The 26,133-nt window shown below is 38.4% G+C and overlaps 1 protein-coding gene across 6 annotated transcripts in view; it reads right to left on the bottom strand.

Annotated features, from left to right (window-relative positions):
- Positions 1-26,133, bottom strand: part of MUSK (muscle associated receptor tyrosine kinase) — a 65,110-nt gene that overhangs the window by 25,556 nt on the left and 13,421 nt on the right. For 3 of the 6 annotated variants that reach the window (XM_023753219.1, XM_023753217.1, XM_023753216.1), the window contains exons 6-8: positions 13,712-13,741; positions 9,665-9,789; positions 1,282-1,441 (exon numbers count right to left, since the gene is read on the bottom strand). In XM_023753219.1, the coding sequence (XP_023608987.1) occupies positions 1,282-1,441; positions 9,665-9,789; positions 13,712-13,741 (315 nt within the window). The remainder of the gene's footprint in view (positions 1-1,281; positions 1,442-9,664; positions 9,790-13,711; positions 13,742-26,133) is intronic. The other 3 variants (XM_023753220.1, XM_006088034.3, XM_023753218.1) reach the window with 1 other exon arrangement.

Raw genomic sequence — 26,133 nt, forward strand, 5'->3', positions numbered from 1 at the left:
TAATTAAGTTTATATCCTTTACCTAACACAACGGCCTGAATCAGTGTATGTAATAAATGCATGTAAAAGTACTTTATAAACAACAAAGTGCTGTGTAACCAGTAATCATTTTATTATTTGTTGAATTGAATTTACTTTTAGGATTCTCACCCATTTTCTCTGGGAGAAATGTTTTCCCTTCAGTGGAAATTTTAGAATAACTGATATGATGTCTCAAGACAACATAGGCACATATATTCCTGGAGAAGACCTTAGTTTTAGAATCTTCTCTTACTTTCATGGGCATGCCTCAGAGGTCCAGCTTTGACCAATGCTCCCTATATATTTTTCCATGGTCTCTGTTCACCTGATATTAAACATCACAAACATTACTAGAAATTTCCCCAGCAGGGCAGATGAAAGAAGTGGCACTGTAGTAAGAAATGCCAGGCTCTGGAAACCTGGCACTGGTTCTACCAATGCTTGAATTACATGTACACAAGCATCTTTCTGCTGACGCTTGTGTAGTGAACATACTATGAATATAACATGCTGGGCATTTCCTGATACAGGGATTATTTTCATCTCTAGGGATTCCACAAATGTTCTCAGAAGCCTTTGGGACATTTACATTTTAAAAATAAACCTTCAAAACCCAACACAAGTATCCAAGAACTCTATGTATCAGCCCTTTTCCTTGAAACACCTGTAAGTCCTGCTATCACTTGCATGAAACAGGAAAGGGAAAGACCACAAGGTAGGTCACATACTCCTAAGCAAAAATGCCCTCAAGAAATAGCCATGAAGACATTGTCACAACCATGGTAAATACTTGCCAACTTACTCTTTGAGAGCCTTGGAAAGTTTGATAAACCCAAAAGAAAGAAAGAGGAGAAAGGGAAAAGGAGAGAGAACGGAAAGGAAAGAAAAGATGGAAAAGGAAAGATAAAAAGAATGAAAGGAAAAAAGAAAAGGAGGAAAGAAGGGAAGAAGGGAGGAAGAAAGGGACAAAAAGAGGAAAAGAAGAAGGAAGGAAGGAGGGAAGGAAGGATGAAGAAACGAAGGAAGGAAGCTTTTGAAAGCTGTTACCCATCACTTGAGTAGGTATCTGAGGATAGTTTTTGAGGCAATACATCAGCAAAATTAACAATTATGGAGTGTTCACATGGAGGATAAAAATAAGCCAAAAGTGACTGGAGTAAAATGTATTAAAAAAAAGATTTTTCCCAGTATGAAATATTTGTGGAATGGAGCCAACTCTTCTCCCCTCCTGGAGCAAGCAATTGCGAAAACCCACCTTACCTCCTATACTGACAGTGGCTGCAGCCTTTGAAGTAGTGAATTTCTCTCCATGCTTATTAGTAGCTATGCATGTGTAGAGTCCAGGCTTGGTGATAAACAGCTGCAGTCTTGAGTCAATCACTCGGTCTTTCACACTTTCTTGAATGGACCCAGAAGAAACCTGATGGAGTAAGGAGAAAAAAACCACATAGAATTAGGTAAAAGATTTCCTAACTTCCTGTATCAGTAGACATAAAAGAAAATAGATTGGGATTATGATCAAATGGCATGTAGTAGATTGCAAAAATACAGCCTTTTCTGTCTGTATGTCCATGACCTTGTAATGTGACTTTGTGGCTTTTCCCTCAAAAGAAAGCATCTTTGAGTATAGATTGGCCTTGTGACATGATTTAAAAAGACACAGAGATTTATAAAGTTCTTGCACATTGTGGCTTGCTATCTTGTTGCTCTTGGAACCTGTGACCTTCTGTGAACAAGCCAGAGCTAGCCTGCTAGAGGATGAGGTACATATGGCCCAGTTATTCCCACTGTTCCAGCTTGGAGCCAACAATAACCCCCTAATATATGATAAAGCCATTCTAGATCAAGATCAAGCAGTCCTGATCCAAATGAACAAAACTACCTAGTTGACTCACAGACTCCTGAGCATTAACGAATGGTTATTGTTTTAAGCCACTGAGCTTTGGATGGTTGTGATACAGCAATAGATAACTAATGTAATGAAGGAAAGATATATGGCGTGGATTCCCCAAGATACACTATCTATCTTTTGAAGATAAGAGATAATTAAGAATGAGAGGTTGAATACTTTTGGTCTTATTTTCATAACTCCTGTTCAGTTCCCCACACATATACACTGGATAGCTGGATGGTTACCCAGAAGAATGTTTGTGCAGCTGATTCTGTTTCTGAGGCATGACATACATCATGCCATACTACTTAAATCAGAAAATCAAATGTCTTGGAAGAGGCAGGCTATCAATGCAGTATTAGCACATAGTTGACAGGTTAATATACATAAGTACTTATTTATTAGTCATCATCATTCCAAATCTGTGGTTGTCACTGCCCAGTGCTTTCTATTATGTTGCAGAGTTAGAATTTGTACCCTAGTTTGACCCAAAATCCTGTGCTTTTCCTCACTCTTACAGTGCCTTCCCTAGTCCTCCAAGTGAGAACAAATGAGTCATTAGAAAACAAGAACAGTAACAGCAGTGATCTCCACAGATCAGCTAACCATGAATAAAACGAATATCTGACTTGAATATCATTGTTAAGGTGGTGGCATTTTTTAAAAAATGGTGATTTACCCCTTTTTTCAGCTCTATGCCATCTTTTTAATAATTATTTTTTTAATTATCACTGTTTATGTGAGGGGGAATGCCAGTTTGAGGGAAATTTGAATGGAATGACAACTAAGGCTTTGGTTTGCCTTGACATTATCTTGGAGGGTGGAGATGGGTTCCGTGGGCTTCTCTGCCCAGTAGAAGGGAATGAGGCTGGGAATGAGAAATTTGGAGCCAGTTATTTTACTGTTTTGCCTGAGGAAGGATTGTAGACTATAGCAAGGGGGATGGAAGCCCTGGGTTGAAACCAGCTTTCTTTCTTCTACAGCTAGGTGGCTGGCTGGCCCTGGAACCAAGCACTCTCTATAGCAGTGGTTCTCAACCTTCCTAATGCCGCGACCCTTTAATACAGTTCCTCATGTTGTGGTGACCCCCAATCTCATTGTTACAAATTGAACATAATTAAAGCATAGCGATTAATCACAAAAACAATATGTAATTATATATGTGTTTTCCCATGGTCTTAGGCGACCCCTGTGAAAGGGTCGTTTGACCCCCCAAAGGGGTCTCGACCCACAGGTTGCTGCTCTATAGCAATCAGGCAGTGAAGTTTGCCTTGTTAATTTCTTTGTCTTTTTATTCTCCGCTTGCATTACTAGAGTCCATCCTTATGATAAAAACTATTTATGTGAACATCAATTTACCTTAACTGGGGAAACTTCCCAGGCCAGATCAAGTATTGTGGCATTTTCCCCAGATAAGCAGACTGGACTCTATGAGAAATTAACAAGGTAGAGAGAAAAATATCTTTTTTTTTAATATATTTTATTGATTTTTTACAGAGAAGAAGGGAGAGGGATAGAGAGTCAGAAACATCGATGAGAGAGATCGATCCGCTGCCTCCTGCACGCCCCCCACTGGGGATGTGCCCGCAACCAGGGTACATGCCCTTGACCGGAATCGAACCTGGGACCCTTGAGTCCGCAGGCCGACGCTCTATCCACTGAGCCAAACCGGTTCAGCGAGAGAAAAATATCTTTAAGAGACATATACTCAGTTGGGAATTCAAATAAAATTCATTGTTGTATTTATCAGAAGTGTAACTTCTTATGAATTTGAGTGTCCAACTTAGACCAAAAGGACTGAACAACTTGAAATACATTTTTGGTCTCTCCCTAAATTTTTGTTTTGTTTTTAATTATAAAAGTGGGGGCGGGGGTAGACTCCCTATATTTTAATACAAAGCAACAATGAGAAAAAAGCTGAAGACCTCTGTGCTCAATCACCATGGGGTATGCTACAAGGATGTCTTGTCTGTAAATATAATCCCTTATAGTTTGTAGAAGTGAAATCTGTGGAAAGGTACCTTCCTCTACAAAACTAGTCTTTTCTTTCAAGAAGTACAATGCCTTGAAAACAACTCTGAAATGAGTAGCCCCCCCCCCGTGCCCCCCGTGCTGCCTAAATTCCAACTATTTTCATGTTCACACCTAAGAAAGTCATTTCTAACATCTCAAGGTCACTGAAAACATTCTTGGTAGGGAAAATAAGTGATTTTTAAACTGCCTGACCTCTCTTCTGGATTTCATCCAGGTATTGAAATAGTTCAGCGAATAAACGGAGTTACGAGGTTCCTTGCTTGATCATGATGTAGCTCCTAAATGCTTTTCCTCCTGTTTGCAGAGGCCCGGCTGATCCAGTTTGTGACTCATGCACAGCGGGCCTTGTTAGTCATAGTTTGAATTTGTTTTTCTTTCTTCATGGATCATCCTGACCAACAGTTTAGTATTTTTGATGACCTAAAAATATAAACAACCCTCTGCCCTCCATTTTGATCTTTCTGCCCTTCAGGTTTAAAAGATCAAAGGGATGAGTTCAGATTTTTACTGTGAGTGTTGACCAAGATTTGCCTGGGCAAAACTAAGACCTTCATTGAGGTGACTGTGTCTGGTGTTTACAGTAAATACGTTATTTTCTCCAAGTCACCCAGGCACGCCAACCTGAAGGAGCTGGATAAACAGCTCTCTGCTCAGTGTGTGGTGTTTGCTTTCTGAGATAGTGACCTCAAAAGAAGGCAAACAGGAAGCTTTATTAAGAAGGTATAGTGGTTCACACCTGAGAAACCTTTTAGAACAGGGGTGGGTAACCTTTTTTCTGCCAAGGTCCATTTGGATATTTACAACATCATTTTGGGGCCATACAAAATTATCAACTTAAAAATTAGCCTGCTCTATTTGTTCAAACATTTCATTAACTTGCCCATAATGCCTTAGCAAGGCCAAACGAAATGATTTCGCAGGCCTTGTATGGCCCACAGGCTGGATGTTCCCCACCCGTTTTGGAAGGTGGCAAGGTGGTTAGAAGACCTGTGGGATATTTTAAATATGTCATTAATATGTTAATAATGTTGTTTTGAGATAATCCATGCACAGTGCTGGATAATCTCCTAACTTCATCATGCTTTGAATTTAGCATAGGAAGACCTTTGTAAGGTATTCTGGCCTCACTGGCCTTGTCCTGCAAATAGTTCCAGCTAGCTGGGATTAACTCACTGAGCTGTTCATTGTGATCCAGGGGATACAGGTTCAGGGACTTGTAATAATCCCTATCTATTTATTACAGAAAAAGGAATAATAGTCTGAGAAAATGTCCATATTGTTTCTGATCAGCATAGCCATAAACATTGGCCTCTTTCAATCTGGCTGCTAAAATATTCCACAAAAAATTGATATATATAGTTATTTTTATTTAAACAGCTAATAGGATAAGATGACTTCAAAGCTCATGTACACTGAACCTAACATTCTGCCTCTTAAAAATATGTGTAATATATAGGTGAGCCTCTCTTTAAGAAAATTTACAAACACAATTCGATGCAGATGATTTGGCTATTTGTTTGATAACCTTCTAATAAATTAAAATGGTTCAACTTTTAAAATATTTTAGGAACTATATTTATTGAACAAAGCAAGACAGCATGCAATTTTTCTACATTTTTTATTGAATGCCAAAATAATAGATATTACTATAGGTATAACTTGAAATAAATCTCGTTATCACAATACAAGGATATTTTCTTTTAGAAAAGCTCTCCTCCACATCAAAGTACTATTTGTATGTTGTAAAACAAGAGGAATATTACAGCTTACTCTTCAGTTCATCTAAGACTACAAATTTTCATGAAAAGTAAGTGCCGTATCCACAGGAAGGAAGCAAAATAACTCATGAACACTTTGGGGCATGTTGCTGCCTTTTTCTTGTTCTTTGGCTCTAACTGTTCGGAGTGTTAGTTTATTGGTGTGTTCACTGAGGGGGAGTAAAGGAACATCCACATCTTTTAGAGGACCCGTTGTACTTAGTAGCGTGTAGTAGTGTGTTAGCGCAGTTAGTTCACTGGCTTGTAGTTAGGAAAGAGCCACAGTTCAAACTCTGTTTTCTTTATCCCATGCCTAATAGCTCCCAGGTCTGCATTCATCTTCATTCAGTCCACCCAAAATGATAACAGGGCTGTGAGCTCTTTCCTGTTCTCCTTAACAGACTTTCTGGTTTGCTACTTGTACCATATTTAATGCCTGAAATTGTCTCCGTTTCCTGTGATTTGCATCAGCACAGGCAGTCATCTCGATTTCCATTTGGATTTGGAGCGTATCACCAAGAACAAAGTTTGGCTGTAAGAGCAACACTTCTCTCTGACCCTGAGAACTACAGATGTACTTTGCTATCTTCCTGGGAGAGAGTCACTGTTAAGTTTGTTTTATTTCTGTTTTAGAATCTGGGGCAATGGATCTATTTTGCCTTCTGCTTTTTGTGAATCACATCTTAAAGGGTTAAGTTGGGGTCTCAATAAGACCAAAACTAACTCAAACCACCCAACTTTTTTATTACTCTGAACTCCAACAGATAGAATCATACGTTGCCCAGTTCTAAACTAATAGAGCCTTTTGAAAACACTGGATTATTTTAAAAGCATATATCTTTTCTTTATTTGTTTCCAGGGAGTTAGACAAATTAGTCAAGTCATGTTGTCAGCCCCCCAGTTTTCTTCCACCATATCTTTAGTGACTTGAGACGCTTAAGACAACTATAACAGCTTGTGGAAAAGCCACAAAACATATTGCCAAATAAGATTCAAATTTTAAATGATGCAAGATTTCATTGGAAAGCTAAAGAAGAACAGGACTATTAGTTACTTTATTATAATTTAGCACAATTAGAGACTGTTAGCTCTGATGTCATATTGGAGATCACCTTCTCCAGACACTTGACATCTCTGTCATTGTAGACATGGGCAAATCGATTTCTGAGAGGTAAATGGACCTCCCTAAAATTTCATTAACTGGAGAGGAGCATTTACAACTTAGGTCTTCTAACTCCCCACCTCGTTCTTATTCCAGCATACTTCAAGTTACAAGCTTATAAAATGACATCCATTTATTAATTTATTGTGAAGAGGTAGATGTTTGGTAGACAATTAGATAAGATGAACCAATTTTAATAACAAATTATGAGAAAGGTGGGTTTTTTCAAGTATCAGAAAAGAACAAATAGCCCTTCAGCAGAAACAATAGTGAAAATAAAAATAGTAAATGAATTATAAGCTTTAGAGGGTGCTATAGGCACGATGACATTCTTCATTAGATGGGGAGGCCTTAGAATGTGGTGTCTTCTTCCTGATTTACAACATCCACCCAAATTTCATTCACTGACAGACTGTTTTCCACACACATCTCTCCCCTTCCCCTCCTCCTCCTCCTCCTCCTCCTCCTCCTCCTCCTCCTCCTCCTCCTCTTCTTTCTTTTCATATCTAGTGGCCTACTTCTTCTTTTTCCTCTCCTTTGTTTCTCTCTCCCCCGCCCCATTTGGAACATTCCTTTGGCTTTAAAATGCTATCATTAGTATATTGTAATATGATAATATATGGACACTGTGACCAAGATACCAAAAAGTTGGACTGAAACTATGCCTCAAAACATGAACATGAAAATAGCTGAGAACCCTTTAGATGAGTGATCAAGGTTTGAGTTGTTAAGCTATATTGAGAGCCATCCTCACTCCATCTCCTTGAGTCATGAAAGAGGGTCCTCAATAGGACCACCTAGAGAGTTGATATACAGTGGGGCCTTGACTTATGAGTGTCCCGACTAACGAGTTTTTCGAGATATGAGCCGTCTCTCGCCCAATTTTTTGCTTTGAGTTGCGAGCTAAAATTCGGGTTACGAGCCAGCTTCAGATACCCCACCGCTAGTTGGCGCAGCGAACGTCACAGTGAATGCCACAACATCAGCCCAGCATCACGTGTCTCACTCGTTCACTTTATGATTTGACATACGATTAATTTGAGTTACGAGCTCCGTCACGGAACGAATTAAACTTGTAAGTCAAGGCCCCACTGTATGTCCCCTGCTGTGTAGTAAAGGGTTAATCAGTGGGCTTGATATGCTCAAATCCTGCACCATAGAAAGAAAAAACTGGCCTTTGACTGGCTCCTGAGAGATAACCTTATCCCTTGGAATATCTTGTCTGATAAGCATGTTTTTGTGTACCTGAGACCTGGGGCCAAGCCAGATAGTTCATGTTAACAATGTAAATTGTTCACCAAGGACCTTAGGTCATGCTCTATCAGTTCGACCTTTGGAGGGGCTGGAGATAGTTAAAATCAGTCCTGTGAGCCCTCCACGCCTCCGTGAAAACTAAGCCTCAGTAAAAACTCTGGACACCAATGTTTAAGTGAGCTTCCCTAGTATGATAATTTGTACATGTTGTCATACATCATTGCTGGGACCATTAAGCACTCTCCATGAAGCTCCACTGGGAGAGGACAACTAATTAATTTACTGATTTTAGCTTGATTCCTTTCATTATAATAAACTAGAACCATAAGTATAACAGCTTATCTGGGTTCTGTCTTTTTGTGAATCATCAAACTTGAAGGTGATCTTGGGGACCCTGACACACCTGCAGTTTCTTGGCAGAGCAGACAGGTGTCTAATTCCCATCTGTAAAATCTAAGAGGCAGAGTCAGGCTACCTAGCAACTTCAATGGAGGGAGCAAAGAGGTAGTAGCTCTGTTCAATGGTCTGGACCCACAAGTTTGTACATGCAAAGGTTTGTAGAAGATCTGAGTTAGAGTTATTTTCAATTCTTCAGAGAGACTCCCCATCAATTAACAAATTGGGGGATAAGAGGGAGATAGTGATCCTGAGGAAAATGCATCACTGGCGTCATCTTGAATATTCCCTGATTTCTGAAGAGTCAGTTTTAAACACTTGTCCGGCACAGAGTTGTAAAGCAAACTTAAAAGTTAGTTAAATTAGACAATTTCCACTCTAAGGACTGCTCCTCTCTTCTTCCTACCCCAAATGTGTTCAAGTCATAAATAGCAGTTAGGAAATGGGGGAATAATGAATGGGTAGATTCTAGCAGTGAAGTGATTCTAAGTGATGAATTTTTAAAAATATATTTTTATTGATTTCAAAGAGGAAGGAAGAGGGAGTAATAGATTGAAACATCAAAGATGCGAGGGAATCATTGATCAACTGCTTCCTGCATGCCCCCTCCTGGGGATGGAGCCCACAACCCGGGCATGTGCCCTGACCAGGAATCGAACTGCGACCTCCAGGTCTCTAGGCTGATGCTCAACCATCCGAGCCATACCAGCCAGGCTTAAATGATGAGTTTTGTGAAAATTATTTTAGTTGTATGGGAAGGAATTGCTAATACTTCCCTTTTACACAAAGGCATAAAGAAAGAATATGATTATCTACTATACCCCATGATACAAGGAAAGAAGTAAACCCATGGTGTTCAATTTCTATGGCAGTGACTTCTAGCATGAAAATATTGGAAGGCTTTGAAAAGAGAGGTGCAGGTGAGACCAATGACAGAGATCAGGGTACTACAAATACAGGGACAGATAAAAGTAGCTCTACACTTTGGTGTATAGAAAATAATATGATAATTAATAATAATACAAGAATAAACCATGTTTCAGGTACTCAACTGGAAACCTACTTTTGCCAACCCCTATATGTAGTATATACTGAAATTCACCACCAGTGAGACTTCCCCAGACAAGTCCCCACACAGATGGCACTCACAGCATTTCCGTTCTCAATCCAGGTGATGGTGGGGACAGGGATGCCTGTTGCCGTACAACGCAGGGTCACAAAGGAGCCAAAGGTGACATTGTGGGATTCAGGAGTCCGCAGGATTCTGGCAAAAACTGTTAGGAAAACAGGAAGTGGTGAGTGCCTCTTCCATATGAAGTGGTCAAGCTGGAGTGGTCTTTAGAATGCAGGAGGCAGCCAATCAATGATTCTTTCTCATCATTGATGCTTCTGCCCCCCCCCTCCCTTCCTATCTCTGAAATCAATAAAACACATTAAAAAAAGAGGGCGTGAAGGTGGCAACTCCATTGAAGTTTCAGAACAACAAGGCTCAAAGGTGAAATGGTAAATAAAAGGTTGTAATTATGCTGCATGGGTCCAAAGAAGTATCAATCAGGACTATATGACAGAGGCTGTCCCCCTTGGACATTGTAAGTTTCTCAAGAACACAAGCCAGCCAGGAGGCAGGGTGTATTTCCTCCAGAGTGACTAACATGATACCTCATCTGAGCACCTAATAGGAGATTTCTCCCAATTTAGCTCAAGTTGTGAGCCCTTGACAACTACCATAGGCTGGCTGGCATCCTAGCAAGGGTGAGCCCAGGTAATCTTGTTTTTTCTGTTTTCTGGCAACAATAATGGAGACCTAGACTATATAACATACTTGAGTCCACATTCATCAGTTGGCTGAAGTAACTCTTGTAGGTGTTGGGGCTATCCTTGTGTGTCATACATTTTTTGAGTGCGAGACTACTGAAATGATCATTTTGTGGGTCCCATTGCCTCTGAGAATCTGAAAAAAGAAGGCTCTTTGAATAGCTTGTAATGGGATTACTTCAATCCCATAGGTGCTATAAAAGTGTGACAGCAGCAGCAAATACTACTGACTGTCCCCTTGAACCTGAATCAGAGCCTTTGGGCTGAAAATGAGAAGGATAAGAAATTAGGGTAGGATGAAATATAGATTACTTTCTATTTAATTTATAAAGGCAAGAGTTTTCACTTGAGGACTTTAAATTCTTCTTAGAAATTTAGTAATAAGGGAGTGTTTATTTTGTTGTAATTTACAGCTCCTTTTTTCTCTTTTGATTGGTATTACATTATTTGGAATATCATTGGGGTTCATTGCAAAACCTCTGATGATCCATATTACACAACACAGCTCAGCATAGTGTGAGATTGTAAATAAAATAGTCAATTATCATTCTGGAGTTCAATGTGGCCTTAGAGTTAACTTAATTAATATACTGCTCTGTCTCATATCAGAACCTTCTGGGAGGTCCAGTGGGACACAAGAAGATCACAAAGGATCGCTACTGGCATTGCATGTGGCTTCATGAATATGAGACTGTGCTGACAACCTGCGAGTCTCCTTGTCCAAGGGGGTAGATATACCCTTGGCGAACCATGAACTTGGTTGTTAAGTCAAGTGAGTTAAGAGAAAAAAAATCAGGAATTAAAGGGAAGGTGGTTGCTTCTGCACTCCCACATTCTTGCCAAAGATAAAATAGAAACTTGCTCCCTTTTTTCAGGATTGAAAGATAGTTTCCATCCTTCCTACCAGTTTCCCTCCCTCAAAGAAGGTTACAAATGTCTATTGGGTTTCAACTCAAATGTCTCCTTATCATAATGCTTTCTGGATCATTTGCCTTACCCTTGTTTATGTTTGTCATAGCATTTATCATCATACCTTAACTATTGATTTGTTTGTTTTTTGGCTGTCTCTTTCCCTGGAATGTAGGCATCACAAAGGGCAAAGCATGCTTTGTTCATTTATACAGGCTGATTGATAGACATATGATAGATAGATAGATAGATAGATAGATAGATAGATAGATAGATAGATGATCCAGAATCCTGCATGGTATATGGTAGGCACTCATAAATATTTGTTAAATGAATGAATGACTGAATGAATGAGTTACTCCTCAGATTGGTGAGACTGGGGAAAGGGATTGTGCATTCTATGAGTATCTCAGCCCTCTCTGGGCCATCATTCTACCAGCTACCCTGCAAACAAGAAGGTATGGGGTTAACGTGCAGCAGGTAAGTTCCCCAGGTCAGAGGTTCTCCATCCTACAACTTAGGGTGAAGGGTGGGAGAGTGGAGCAGAGCTGAGGAAGATGAAGAAACAGAAGTTATGTTAGTCTAATTCTTGGGTGAAGGAATAGAAAGCTTTATTTTTCAATCCAGTTTTATCAGCAATAACACCGATATTTTTATTACCCATCTGTCCTAAGCACAAAAGGTGAAAGTTGGGTAAAAGGAATTGCACCACATTTATCAAACACTGAAAAGAGTAAAGCCAGTTGCAATTAAAAATAAATGCCAGCCTAACCTCCTTGGATAATATTACACCTGTAATAATAAACTCCCATTATTTTAGTGGTAGCCACAAATTGAAATTACATTTGAGGTCATTTATTTTCAAAGTAATGTGATATGTTTCATATCAAGTAAAATATTCATTGACTATTCCTACTTGTATTTTATTTGCATGAAAGACAATATAAAAATGTGTTGTTACATATAGAAGCTGCTTAATAGAAGGGGTATGACAATACTTAGTAATTTGGAACATGTCTACAACTGTTTTGATATGGATTTTTAAAGAAAGAAAATGATTCAGTCTTCTTTCAATAGAGTTGTCCATCATTCTTCAATTCACTGTGAGCTCTTGCCCACTTCCCTTCCTATTGTTCATTGGCAATATGGGAAATAGACATGGGCAATATTTATCCCTGCATTTTCTCTCATGATATGTAGTCATGAGTTTGGGCCTTTAATTTCTCTTGGCTAAGTTTACGGTGCTGACTGCAAGTTGAGAATCTCATATTCAAAATTGGGCTTAAGTAGCCAGTGATTAAAGTCCTTTATAATAGAACTGTATCATTTTACTCTCGCTTTGTCTGTCTGTCTCTCCATTTTTCAAAGCACTTTCAAATACATGAGTTTTATTATTGATTATCACTGTTACAATCTGAACTTGTAATCAGGAGATTCAGCCATTATTCACTTCGAAACTGCACTGTGGTGCGGTGGAAAGCCCAATGGGAAGGGGATCCAAATAAAGTCTGAAATTAATGAGCGGTTTGGCTTGAGATGAATTACCTCACTTTTTCTGGTAAGGGAATAAGACTACTGGGATGTGGTCCCATATAAATGTTGTTTGAGCAATTATTTCAGAGGACACAATGAGCTCTCATGGATTTTATTTCCTCTTGTTCTTTATAATTTTCTAGTTTCCCTTATAGAAGTTTTTAAGGTTACTTGATTTAAATTAAAAGTGGCTGATAGGAGTAAATTGCAAGCAAACACAAATAAAACTAAACTGAAAAAAATTACACAGGAGCAGGTGAAATGATTTTATCTAAATTTAGGTGTAAGCATCCTGATGTTTAGAAATAGGGACACAGCTCAAATACCATATTTGAGTTACTATGATACGGAGGTGCCATTTCAAATAATACCAGCCTAATGTTGGTCATAGGAAAACTTGTTCTAGGATAGGTGTTTTTTTTTCCTAAACAAACTTGATTTTCAGCTATTTTGCACTATATAAAATTGAAAATTAATTTGTTTAATTGGTTTGGAGCAATTGCATAATACTTGTCTTCTTATGATAATAACAATAAAAACTCCAGCGGGCACCTTGACACTTCTACATTGCTTCAAAAATTTTAACACCCTCCCCCTCCCCAGTCAAAAGGTTACTTTTCATTCCAGCCTGTGTGAGACTGATAGTCTCCTGCTGATTTATCTCATTTCACTTTGTCTGCATTTTCAGAGTTTGGAATACCAAGTTTAAAATTTCTGTTGACTCCATCTTTTCTTAATAAAATAGTCACTAAGTACATTATATAATAGATTAGCCCATCTAATAACACTCTGTTAAATGCTGACTTAATATTCCTCATACACCATTGGTTATTTCCTTACAAAATAAGGCACTTAGAGTTGTTTCTGAGGTCAGCAGAAATAAACAATTGAATGGAACCATACATTTTAAAAGAAGCAGTACAGAAATAAAAAAAATACCTTTATTATCTTGCTCAGGTTCAGTTTCTTCTATTAATAGAAATAAGACAAAACAAACAAAAACAACACATCATGAAAAGGGAATATCAGTTGTGCAACAAGAGCAATTAGAATCTGCTTGTTTCTTATTTCAATAAAAAACAAATGCAATCCAGGGAAAGGCTGACCTTTTCAGAGCTAACTACTACATGATGTAAAATTTCAAATGACTGCTGTTAGCCAGGCAGCACTACACAGGAAGTAAACCACAGCATACCAACAACATAGCTCACTCATGCATTTTTATTTATGTTGACAATTACCTTCTCTTTCAAGGTAACAGACTCCCTACTCTGCTCTTACAAAATGCTTTTCTTCCTGTGAGCGTGGCTTCTCCTCTTACAAGGCCCTGCTGTGAAGTCAGTGATGTTGAAGCTGGGATCTCAGCTATCATTTCTATGGCAATAGACTCATGTTGTGGTAAACAGAGGATTAGGGGTTTCTGCAAAACAGAGCCTGTCACCAGCAGAGATTCCCTCTGTTTCAGCTCTCAGAGGCTGCAGAGAGCACAGAGGATGAATTCACTGTCTGCTAGGAAACTGCGGGTGAAGCAAGCTACAAAGAAAATGTAAAAAATGTCTAACTTGGGTATACAGAATTGAGAATTTATTACATTAAAAATTATAGAAAAGAGACAATGAATTGTTCTAAAAGGTTTAATATACCGTTTCAGATACAGATTCCGCACGAAACTCTATTTTTTCTTTCTGGGAAGGTTTACTCATGTCAATTTAGACCTTTCTTCAAATTAGTGATCAGCTAACTGCAACATATGTTTATAATTATAAAATAGAATACTATTGTTAACTACTTTTAATGCTGCAAATACATTGCATAGTTCTTCACAGTTTATGGATATTTGTTCACATTATATATTATCTCACTTAACCCTGACCATATCCATCTGATCGTACATAATGGATGTTACTCAGCCCATTTTCCAGACAAGGAATCTGAGACAGATTTTCGGCAGGTGCTGAGCCAAAATTTGTTAGCATTGTATGTAGCATCATAGTGAGAAGGCCTCATTTCTACACTTAACACCCAATCCTCTTAAATGTAAGTGAACTCATAATGTCCCATTTATAGTTTTTTCTGTCTGCACTTTTCCTGCCTCCACCAACCAAATCAGTGGCATGTTCTTATTTATTTTTTTAGTAGCAAGGGCAAAGACTACCTAAAATTTCTGTGAACAAAAAAACTTCTGTAATAAACCTGACATGCTCAGGGGGGTTCACATGGCAGCCCTGACAAGCTCAGTGACCAGGAGTAACCAGGTAGGATGGTCTGATCAGAAATTCCCAACTGGCAGGCCATGGTGGGGAGTCACGTCCCAGGCCTGTAGCTTCCTTAGCAAAGGTCAGTCTTCACCGTAAGTGAGCCTGTCCACTGTTCTTAAGCATCTAGGATAACATACCTTTGCAATGTCAGAGTAATTCTCTTTTTCTAAGCCTCTTAAAGGCACCACTGCAGGCACTGAATACAAGACCACCAGAGCACGAGACCACAGAATTCCTCATTGTTTTCTTGTTCTCTCTATACCAAATCTATGTGCTGTAGAGAAAGAAATCCATTCCTCAGGCCCTGTTATTAAAACATGGATGCTAATCAATACTGTATTATTTGAATCAGTTCATAAAAGGCTACATTTGTCTCATCTAGCATCCTCTTTTAAACATTGGAGATTACTGTTAAAAGACAAGGATCACAAAGAACAAAAAGGGTCATTTGAATTGTTTTTATTTTTTTTTACCTAAAAAAAAAAAAATCGACCCAGGGGTGGTTGAAAAGTGATCACATTGAGGCTCTGTGGTACATGGTTTCTGAACTGAATCTTGTTTTGTTTTCCGATTAAAAGAAAATCTGATATACATAACAATAAACCTAAGTCAATACCTGGTCTTTTTTTCCTGACTTCTTGGATGCTAAAGCAAACAAAGCCGATCTTGGTGTGCCCCGCTGTTTACATTTCTGTGCCCTTTGAAGCAGAGCTATGCTTGGGGAGGTTTATTCACGTGGCTCCATCTCTGAAGGAGTCCCAGTGCAAGGCCCTTAGAAGACATACACAGCACCGCACAGACAGAGACTCTCTTCTCAAAGGAAGGCTTGCCTGTCTCTGTGACATCACGATCCTCTAAAGTGGCTTGGGTTGGAAACATCTCTGTGGCCTTTGACATAATAACATTTTCCGAGCTTGTAAATACGGTGATGAATAATGACTACAGGCACCAAGTGTTTACCAGCTAATTCAGAGACGAGCCACATGAAGTTAACTTGTGTTTTTTTGTGTTTTTTTTTTTTTTACTTCAGTCTCAGACGTAGATAGGCCAACTATTAAGGGTATTTTTGTTAAAATAATTCTGAAAATATATTAGTGGTTTAACCATAAGCTGATAAAAAGTTGGACTTCAGTTCCGATTCACTATTTTTATTTTTTTAAAAAGAATCATTTTTTTTTTCTGGTTTTAATGGGAGAAGCTAACTTGTGTAATTACCAGGACAGAAACCTTTCTTATTTTACCCTTTTGAAAGGTTTTTATTTAGAAATAACTTTAGATTTACAGAAGAGTAGCAAAGATACTATAGAGAGTTTCTAGGTATCCTTCATTCAATTCCCTCAAATATTAACATCTTATATAATCGTGGTACATTTATCAAAGTCATAGTTTATTTTCTGCCCTGGCTGGTGTTTCTCAGTGGTTAGAGCAGCTTCCTGCACACCTATGGGTCTTGGGTTCGAATCCCATACATATATCTGGGTTACAGGTTCTATCCCTGACCCTGGCTGGGGTGTTTGTGGGAGGCAACCAATCGATGTGTCTCTCTTACATCAATGTTGTGGTTTTTTTTTTTCTCTCTCTCTCTCTCTTCCCCTCCTTCCTTCCCTTTCACTCTTTCTAAAAACCAATGGACAAAGTGTCCTCAGGTGAGGATTGACAAACAAAAAAATCATAGTTTATTTTATTTTATTTTTTTAATATATTTTATTGATTTTTTACAGAGAGAAAGGGAGAGGGATAGAGAGTTAGAAACATCGATGAGAGAGAAACATCGACCAGCTGCCTCCCGCATACCCCCCACTGGGGATGTGCCCGCAACCAAGGTACATGCCCCTGACTGGAATCGAACCCGGGACCCTTCAGTCCCCAGGCTGACGCTCTATCCACTGAGCCAAACCGGCCAGGGCCATAGTTTATTTTCAAATAACATTTTGTTCTTGCTCTCATGAAATGGAAGATACTTGAGCTGTGACAGCAGTCAAAGAAGCTAACATTTATTAAAAAACCAAAATTTATTATATATATAAATAATTATTATTACTATTACTATAGCTAACCAGAAATTTCAGCTGGGGGAAGAAGCAGGAGCCATAATCTTAAGTGACACCATAGCATCCTGGTTATCAAAGTGTCTTGAATTGGGAACATTTCTGTGACCTTTGAGATGGGATTCTAGATACCTAAACTGAAGGCTCCCATGCTGACGAGATAGTAGTTATATACCCATTTAAAAACTATATCCAAAAGAGGATACCATCTATAATAATAAAAGGATAATATGCTAATTAGACCCGACATCTTCTGGACCTGACGAAACCGGGGCCAGAGGGAAGCCAGTGTGGGTCCCGGGTGCCTGCGAGCAGCTGGAGGAGGGAAGCAGCCTGGGTCCCAGGTGCCAGAGGGAAGCCAGTGCAGGCAGTCGGGGGAAGGAAAGCTTACTCTTGCACGAATTTTCATACATCGGGCCTCTAGTAGAGTATAATCTCAGTGTCAGTCTGTGAGTCAAATTGCAACTCACTCTGGTTTTTATAACACCACTAATAGATCCTCTCCCAAACTCTGTAGTCCTTTTACTCCCTGGTTATGAGTCAGTGTTAGCCTGTGCTTGCATGATAAACCTGCATTTTCCCTCCTCATTGTGATAGGTTCTGTACCGTGAGCTAGTTGCGATTCATCAATCAAAGCCCTGTTGCACCTCACATCTCTGAAGCTTCCCCTGACCTATCACTATCTCCCTTGTCCTGTGTGTGTATCCTATACAAACTTATATCATTGCAAATATATTAAACTTTAATTATTGTAATTACTTTCTTGCATGTCTATCTTCCTTACTAAATAACCCATTATTTATCTCTATATCCTTAGGAATTAACTCATTACATGGAATATAGTAGGTACTCAACAAATGAATAAATTTGAAGCTATCCTAACATTTATCTTACTAATTATGGATAAGCTAATTTTCTCCTTAAATTTTTAAGCTCCAACTGAATAAAGACATTCAGGTAGAAATCCTTAAATTAGTGTTTCTCAAAATGTGGTTCATAGGCTACCTGCATAAGGATATTAGGAAATTGTTAAAAGGATTTAACATAGACCTATCAGATCCGAAGCTCTGGGGAATGCATCCTGGAGCTATGCCTTCTAAGAAGATCTGCACTGATGTTTCAGAACTACTATCTTGAAGGAAAAGTTCCATTAATCCATCAACTTTGTTAATTCCACTTCTTTCCATAGAAGTTTTGAAGTGAGTATACCAAAAAGAAATGAACACATGAGCATCAGGGAAAAGGAGACTTCTGGTTGGTTTACTGTAACATACTATGACTAAGCTTCAAATTGGATTCTGAGGTACATGCCAGCTAAGGCAAAAAATGATGCAAAAGAAAATAAACTGTTCTCATTACAGGAAGTAAAGTAAAATGCCGGTTTCTCAAAAGAGACCATTTCCCCGCTCCCCCCTGCCCCAAGGCACTAAATTTTTAAAAGCAAATTCTCACTAGAGATTTACTTCAAAGCAATGAGTGATGGAATGATCAATATTTTCAACAAGATTTTTGCCAAATAGCTATTTATGTGGTAAGTAACATGATGTAATTCAGGATGTGCACTAAGGTCACCTTCACTTTTTTGTTATACTATTTGTGTGTTTGTTTGTTTATTGGACAGGTTAGCTCTAAACAGCCCCTTTGCAGTTTTCCAGCAAAGGCACATCTTCACACAGCTTCTTAGATCACTTGTCACAGTGGGGCCAAGGCAAAGTTATAATCTCTAACAAGTACCGAGTATGCAGGTACAAAGCATTGCTGCTTGAGGGTAGATTTATGTTCTTTGGAAGCAAGAGGTGCAGTTGGTAATGTTCACATTCTATTTATGAAATTTGAGAAGCCTAACCAGCAAAATTCTCTGGGTAGAAGTCCTCCAGCTCTTAAACAATGTACACAACAGATGACAGTACTGACAACAGCCAATGTGTATCAAAGAGCTACCAGGTAGGCACTGGATAGTTTAAGAACTCTATGCTCTAAGTGATATGCCTCCATTTTACAAATGAGGAAATAGACTTGCAGAGGTTAAGTAAATTATCCAACTCGAATAACTAGTAAGTGGCAGAAACAGGATTAACACCCAGGTTTATCCGATGCTAAAGCATGTGAACGCTCCAGAATACTGATCTGCACAGCATAAACAGAGAGAAAGGAAAGATGGGGATGGGTTAATGGAAGATATCTTGGCATTGGAATCAGGACATCCAAGCCCCTTGTAACTTGAGCAAAGTAATGATATTTCTGGTCTTAAGTCTCCTATCTGCAAAGTAAAGGATTGAATTATGTGATGTCTAGGGCCCATTCCAGATTTGAAGTCTACTGCTATTCTTCTGACAGGACCAACGTTAATAAAAACCAACGCTACTTTATGTTTTTTAGTACATTTTTATTGATTTCAGAGAGGAAGAAAGGGAGAGAGAGAAAAACATCAATGATGAAAGAGAATCATTGATTGGCTGCCTCCTGCACATTCCCCACTGGGGATGGAGCTCGCAACCCCGGCATGTGCCCTGACTGGAAATCAAACCATGACCTCCTGGCTCATAGGTCAATGCTCAACCACTGAGCCACTCCAGCTGGACTTAACTCTACTTTAAATGAAATTTTTATCTTTGCCATTGAACTTTATAATACTTCTGTCTCAAAGATAAAGTTGACACACAGACTAAAGAACTGTAATTGTCTTCACAAGTGTTTAAATATTCCTTTTGTTGCACAGAAGTTATATTAGCCATAGAACTAACATTGAGAATAACTATTATTTGAATCATAATTCTCTGCCAAGAATTCTTATGAGAGCTTCAAATATATAAGTTTATCCTTCCATAACTTTGAGTTAGAGAATTATTAACCTCGTTTTTACATGTGGGGAAACTGAGGCACAGAGACTGAGTAAACTACCTGAAGTTACACAGGTTGTAAGTAGTGGAGCCAGGATTTGAACTTAGACAGTTTACTCTAGACTCTGGAACCCAGGTAATGTTCTTAAGAGTTTAGAGTCCATGTTATCCAGTACATTATACTTCCTCCAAAAATTATGCCTTATATATTCAGGAAAACTTGTATTCATGTCATTTCTGAAGTAAATAACTGAATGCAATATTACTCAAATTCCATTTTCCCATAGAGTTCTAATAGCTTTCTGGGATATCTTTGCATGATTGAAATAGTTTACATTTTGAAATGAAGCCTGGCGAAGGCCTGGCCCTCTTTGTCTTGCACACTTCCTGCAAAATCACTCCATGAATCTTTGTTGGATGAGTTAATGCATAAAAAGACAAAGAACACTTTCTCTTTGGTGCCTGTTTACACTTGTGCATCTTATTTTAATACCTAAAAAGTGGAAATAAAAGCTTGCCTAATTAGAATATGCATATTTCAGATAGTTTCTCATTTCAAATAATATCATGTGAACATTATATTAAACATTTCAATTACCTTAAACAATTTAAGACAAATTTTTGAAACACATTTTTCTTTAAACCTGCATTAAAGAGGGCCTAACTCTTCCTTAATTTGAACTATTGTCTTTTCAGTCCTAAAATAATGATATAACTTTTTTTTCCTTAGAGGCCTTTACTAACAACTCTTCAACCAAAGGACCACTTTACCACTGTTTCTTAAAAGCACTAGAGAACTGCTTAGATGAGAATGCAACATAATACCCCCTGAAATCAGAATGCATGGGTCAAACTCTTCTTTTAGAGCATGCACCCTATTAATCATGCAGATTTAATTTTCCCCTTGATAACCCCCAGGGATATCAAAGGTTTGTGCTTCTTTTTTTCTTTGTTTGGATTTTAAATACACAAGGTACTCATGACAACAAATCAAACCTGTTAGTGGCATCAAAAAGTAGAATCGATGCCGGGAACAGGACCACTGCAAATTTTATTAAAATTGCAATCACCGAGAGCACAGCACACACTGGGGTTTTAAATACCTCTCTCTGTGGCATTTGTCATATTAAGAGCTGCAGCATAAACAAAGAAAAAGCAAATCAAATGTGTAAACATTTCATGATTGCTTCCACTTCTCTAGATGCAATAAGGAAATCCCATCTCTAGGAAAGAAGATAGCCAAAGTCTAATATTTCTGAAATTAGTCCTGATCTCTTATAGTTATATTTATGGACATTTTCACATATGTGTGATATATATATATATATATATGATTTATTTTGGTCTTTTGGAACTCTACTTATTGTTTTATGCATTGCATATGTTTGCAAAAATTCTTTTTAAAAATGCCTTCAATAGAACTGGTCAGCCCTAAGAGTATGTGGTGAAGCCTTTCACAGCAGTAGACGGACAGACTCAAGTGCCCAGATAAGTGATGGGCACTCATGCTTTGAGGCACTTAAATTTGCCAAATGGCTGTCCTTCCATCCTCACTCCCCATTAATGCCTCCCCCAAGTGTTGACACAGGGTTCTGCTTTGAGAAGTTGTTTATGCGGCAGGAAAGCCTACAATAACCCTCTGCCTAGAAGGGCTCTGTTCTTGTTCTTGTTCTGCTTCTGGGGCTCTCAGCTTTGTACTGATCTTAAGCCACCTCTTCCCACTAATATTGCTGACTGAGAACCCTCCCTTGGTTCCAGCTTCAACTTTGCCCAATTCTTTTGTCTTAATGGCTTAAAGCTCCAAGGGTAAACAAGGTTGTAATAGAAAATGCAATCCACAGGAACCCAAGACATTCCAACATCCATCTATTTTAATTTGGATTACACGTACTCTACACTTCACCAGTTTTTGTACCCAAAACAGGATTTGTCTGAATGCAGGTTGCAGAGATGGGCACGTCATCTCTCATTACCTCCAGGACAATGCAGAACCAGCTCATGAGCGTATGGCTCTGTTTTAAAAATTTCTACTCATTCCTGACCTTTGAAGATTTACATTTTATTCTTGTGAGTTGTACAACTAACTCAGAATTTCTGGGTGTTTATAGTCATAAGATTTTCATATTATTTTGTCTGTCAAATTGCTGGAGCTGTAAGTGTTTAATCCGAAGTTTGTGTTATTTGGTACATAAAGACTACATGATTCATCGCTTTGATTATTCTCTTGTAATATTCTCAAATCCTTTGCCCTATTTTATTTCCTTCCCGGCAAAACTCCAATGCTTGATTCTTGCCCTGGATTTGGCTTTCTACTTTTTCTGAACTTATACCTGTAATGCTGAGCAAAGCTGAGGAAATAACCTGCAACTAGGCAAAACACCCCCAACCAACAATAAAAACCCCCACTCTATATTCACGTCCCATTCTCCACTTAATGTCGCCCAGGAATCCCAGTTTCCCTTGTGAGTCATCTCTCCCATTCTCCACAGCTATTTTAAATCCTTCTACTCTCCTCATCCCTCTGCCCCCCTTTATAGAAGTATTTTCAGAAGATAAACTTACTTTCTACTTCCTACAGGAAATAGAGACCATCAGAACAGAGTGTTCTCAAATTCTATCCACCAAACACATTGACTCATTTATGCTGGAATACACCGCTTTTTCCTTTCTTCCTATTACAAGGAAGGAACTTTCTCTTCCTGTCTAAGCACAGTGATCATATAATTTATCGTTGAAGCCTGGGTACTTTTGAAAGTAATAGAGAGACTCTATTAATAATTATTCCAGGACAACAGGTGTAAGCCAGAATGTCCTGGGAAAACTGGGACATGTGGTCACCCTCTGTATAAAGTTCATCACATCACTTGTCCCCCATACCTTTTGCCTTCTCAAGCACCACCAATATTCCTTTCAATCTTCCCTCTCTCTTGTATGTTCAAAATTTCCTTCTCTCTAGACTCCTTCTCATTAATAGTTTAACATTTTTTATCTTTTAAAAAGAGAAATTTTGCAAACCAACACTATATGCCTCCAGCTACTGCTCATTTTTTGACTCAGCCCTTTTTGCTGCTAAATTTATTGAAAACGTTATCTATACCCACTGTCTCTCTTTTTAAAGAATTTCTAGTCTCCATTATTTACAGAATTCTAGCTTCTTCCGTAATCCCCCTTCTGACACTATTCTGGACAGTCTCACACATGATTATGATGTTCTTTAATGGAACAGACAGCATTCAGCATTACTTAGTTTCTTAGACACTTCTATCTGTGCAGCCTTGAGTTCGTTATCCTCTCTGTTCCTCAGTTTCCTAAAATAGCACAACGATAAACCTTTGTCACAGACCATTAGTGTGGATTAAATAAAATAATCCACATAAGGCATTTAGTATTTTTAAGTGCTAGACATCCCATTGCCCCTCCTTTTAGAAAAACATCCATGTTTGACCATGCTTGAGGTAGAGTTCCATCAGTAATTTTGCATGTCACGTCTGAACCTTGTAAGATAAGACGGGAGGGTAGAATATCTTGGTCTTGCCATTCCAGAGACACACCGACTGAAGATGGCAGTCCAGAAAGGGAGCTTTGCTTCTATGTTGAAGGGTGTTACTTTTTTTGTTACGGCACCTAGGATCTAGTGAACACACTGTACCAAATCCACGGCCTGGCCTGGATATCCTCGAAGCTAGCAATGGTGAACAAAGCCCTATCTTTTCCTACTCACTTGGAATAAGTGTAGCTCAGAATCCAATGGCACTGTGGAGTTCTTCTAATTTGCTCGAACTAACTTTCAGAGTTAATGACACAACATGTAGCAAATGCTTATCTGCCCTGACTGACCATGGCCCAGATTCATCTTCGGCCCTCACCATTGCCAACCTAGGAGGTATTTGCAGGCACTTTCGAGATTCTTCTCAGTTGCATTTTCACCTGTTCTGAGTAGTTGGCTGAATTGGCCCTTCCTTTAAATAGGTCATGTTGCATTATATCTTGTGGAAATGCCTCAACTATTTCTTTAAGTGGAAGCCAACTTTTCAGATCTTCAAGAACCAAAACTGATTTGCTGTAATTTTTATGTTCTAATTATAGTCAATGCCATTAATAAATGCTTCTTATGTACCAGCAACTTTGCTAAGCATGTCACAAATTTTCATGTATATCGGCTATTTGGATAGGGACTAGGATGGAGTAGAAATTAGACATGTGTGATAAAATGATCATTTTGCCTACTGTTAGAGTAACTTTAAATAATGTGATCAACTCTCAATACTAGCAAGTTTAAGAAAACCTCCAGCATATATTGACTGTTAAAGAAATGAGCATGACCATTTAAATGTTAGGAAGAAAGAAAAGAGTATTTAGTTTTACTGATAAGCATGATACAAAATTAAATGGCAAGGTAGGACTAAATGGTGTAATTGAACTCCAATAACTGAGATTTTTAATAATTTTCTCTAGCCAAAGTCAAAGTAAATCATTTCAATATCTATGAAGACAGTGACCTAAAAAATAGTATCATGTATATATATAAAAGCCAAGCGACCAGAATGACCAGAATGGTCGCTATGACACACGCTGCAGCCAGCCAACTGGCCCAATAGGGGGTGGGACCCTCCGGCCAACCTCCTGAGGCCCCTCCCCTAAGCTGGCCTGGCCCTGATGGGCCCCTATCAGGGAAGGCTGGCCGGACCCCACCCGTGCATGAATTCGTGCACTGGGCCTCTAGTATATTATAATGTAGAAGCTCATATATTGGTGAGGAAAATCTTTATGATAGTGTATACAAATTGGTAACATTAATCTGCATCATTACACATATAGTTCAAGCAAACACTGAATCCAGGCAGATATTCAATGTGTCAAAGTGTGCAACTGAATGTGTTTGTATGCTTATTTTTCACTGTATAATTAACATCAACTGATTGTTGCATACTGAGTTATTAGCATTGATGATTTAGAATATATTAAATTATAGCAACTAGGCTGAAAATACATCCTTTTTTACATCTGACAGTCACTATTCTCAACAACTGCATTTATTTTCATGAGGAATTCATAAAAATTTTATGAGCAGTTGATGCGATAACGTAATAAACATGTTATCTCAAGTAGAAGTAAATGTGGGAAGTGAGATCACTAGAGCTGTGAGAGGAAGATCTAGCTGGGAAATAAAAATCTTAAAGGAGCTAATAATAGCAAACTATATGATTGAGAAGGAGGAGATGTAGGAATGATTAAATTTTGGATTAAGGGTAGGATGAAATCAAAGTAAGCTGTGGGGAATCCTAAACGTCATCCCTAATTGAACTGGTATATAATTGTACCAAGTATGTGATAGTTCAATTACTCTATCAATCAGATAAGAAAAAAGCAGAAAAATAGGTGATGATTCTTAGTCAATATTTACTGTTTACAAAAGGCCACACATGATAAATACTATCAACGCCTCACTGAATACAACAAACTCCACTGTACAAATGAGAGAACTGGGAACCAGAGAGGTCAATTCAATAGCTTGTAACAGGAAGAGCTGGGACGGATTTTGTATTCACTTCGCTCACCTAGCACAGATGTGCTGGTGGCTTCTATTTTTAAGCAACATGTGCTGTAATTTTAGGTCAAGAAGGATCCAACGACCAAATGGGTAAAACATCTAGCCCTATGTGAATTCTGATTTCTCAGTGAAGAACTTTCACAGAGAGTTGTTGAATTAGTTGATTATAGAACATTTTAAATATGGAAAAATACTTTAACAGTGTATCTCCTAGAAGTAGGACATTTTTGCTTATACATTCTGAGTATTTTTTTCAATGCTTTGTAACAATACAGTTTGAAAAAAAACATTATTTTCTTTTGGTAACATTTTCAAAGTCATGTCTACATACTGCAAAAGATCAAATGTCTTCAAATTTATTAACTAGGAAGACTTGTCCATGCCAGTCAGACATTCTAAAGCAGTGTCCTTTAGTTTTAGTATCATAGTGAATTTAATTTGTTTTGGTCAAAATTACCTGTGATTGTAGGCAATAGATGGAATATGACCTATTATTCCAATGAAATTTTCTTTCTTTTTTTAGTTATTCCTTTCACAGTCTTGATCTTAGAGTCTAATATCTGGAACAGTTGAGGGAACTGAACTACCTACACCTCTACTTTTGCCAGCTACATCCAATAGAGCCTTCACAGCAGAACTTGAGGCCTCTTGATAACACTCAGGG

Source organism: Myotis lucifugus, unplaced genomic scaffold (genome assembly GCF_000147115.1).
Source record: "Myotis lucifugus unplaced genomic scaffold, Myoluc2.0 scaffold_43, whole genome shotgun sequence".
Classification (NCBI taxonomy): domain Eukaryota; kingdom Metazoa; phylum Chordata; class Mammalia; order Chiroptera; family Vespertilionidae; genus Myotis; species Myotis lucifugus.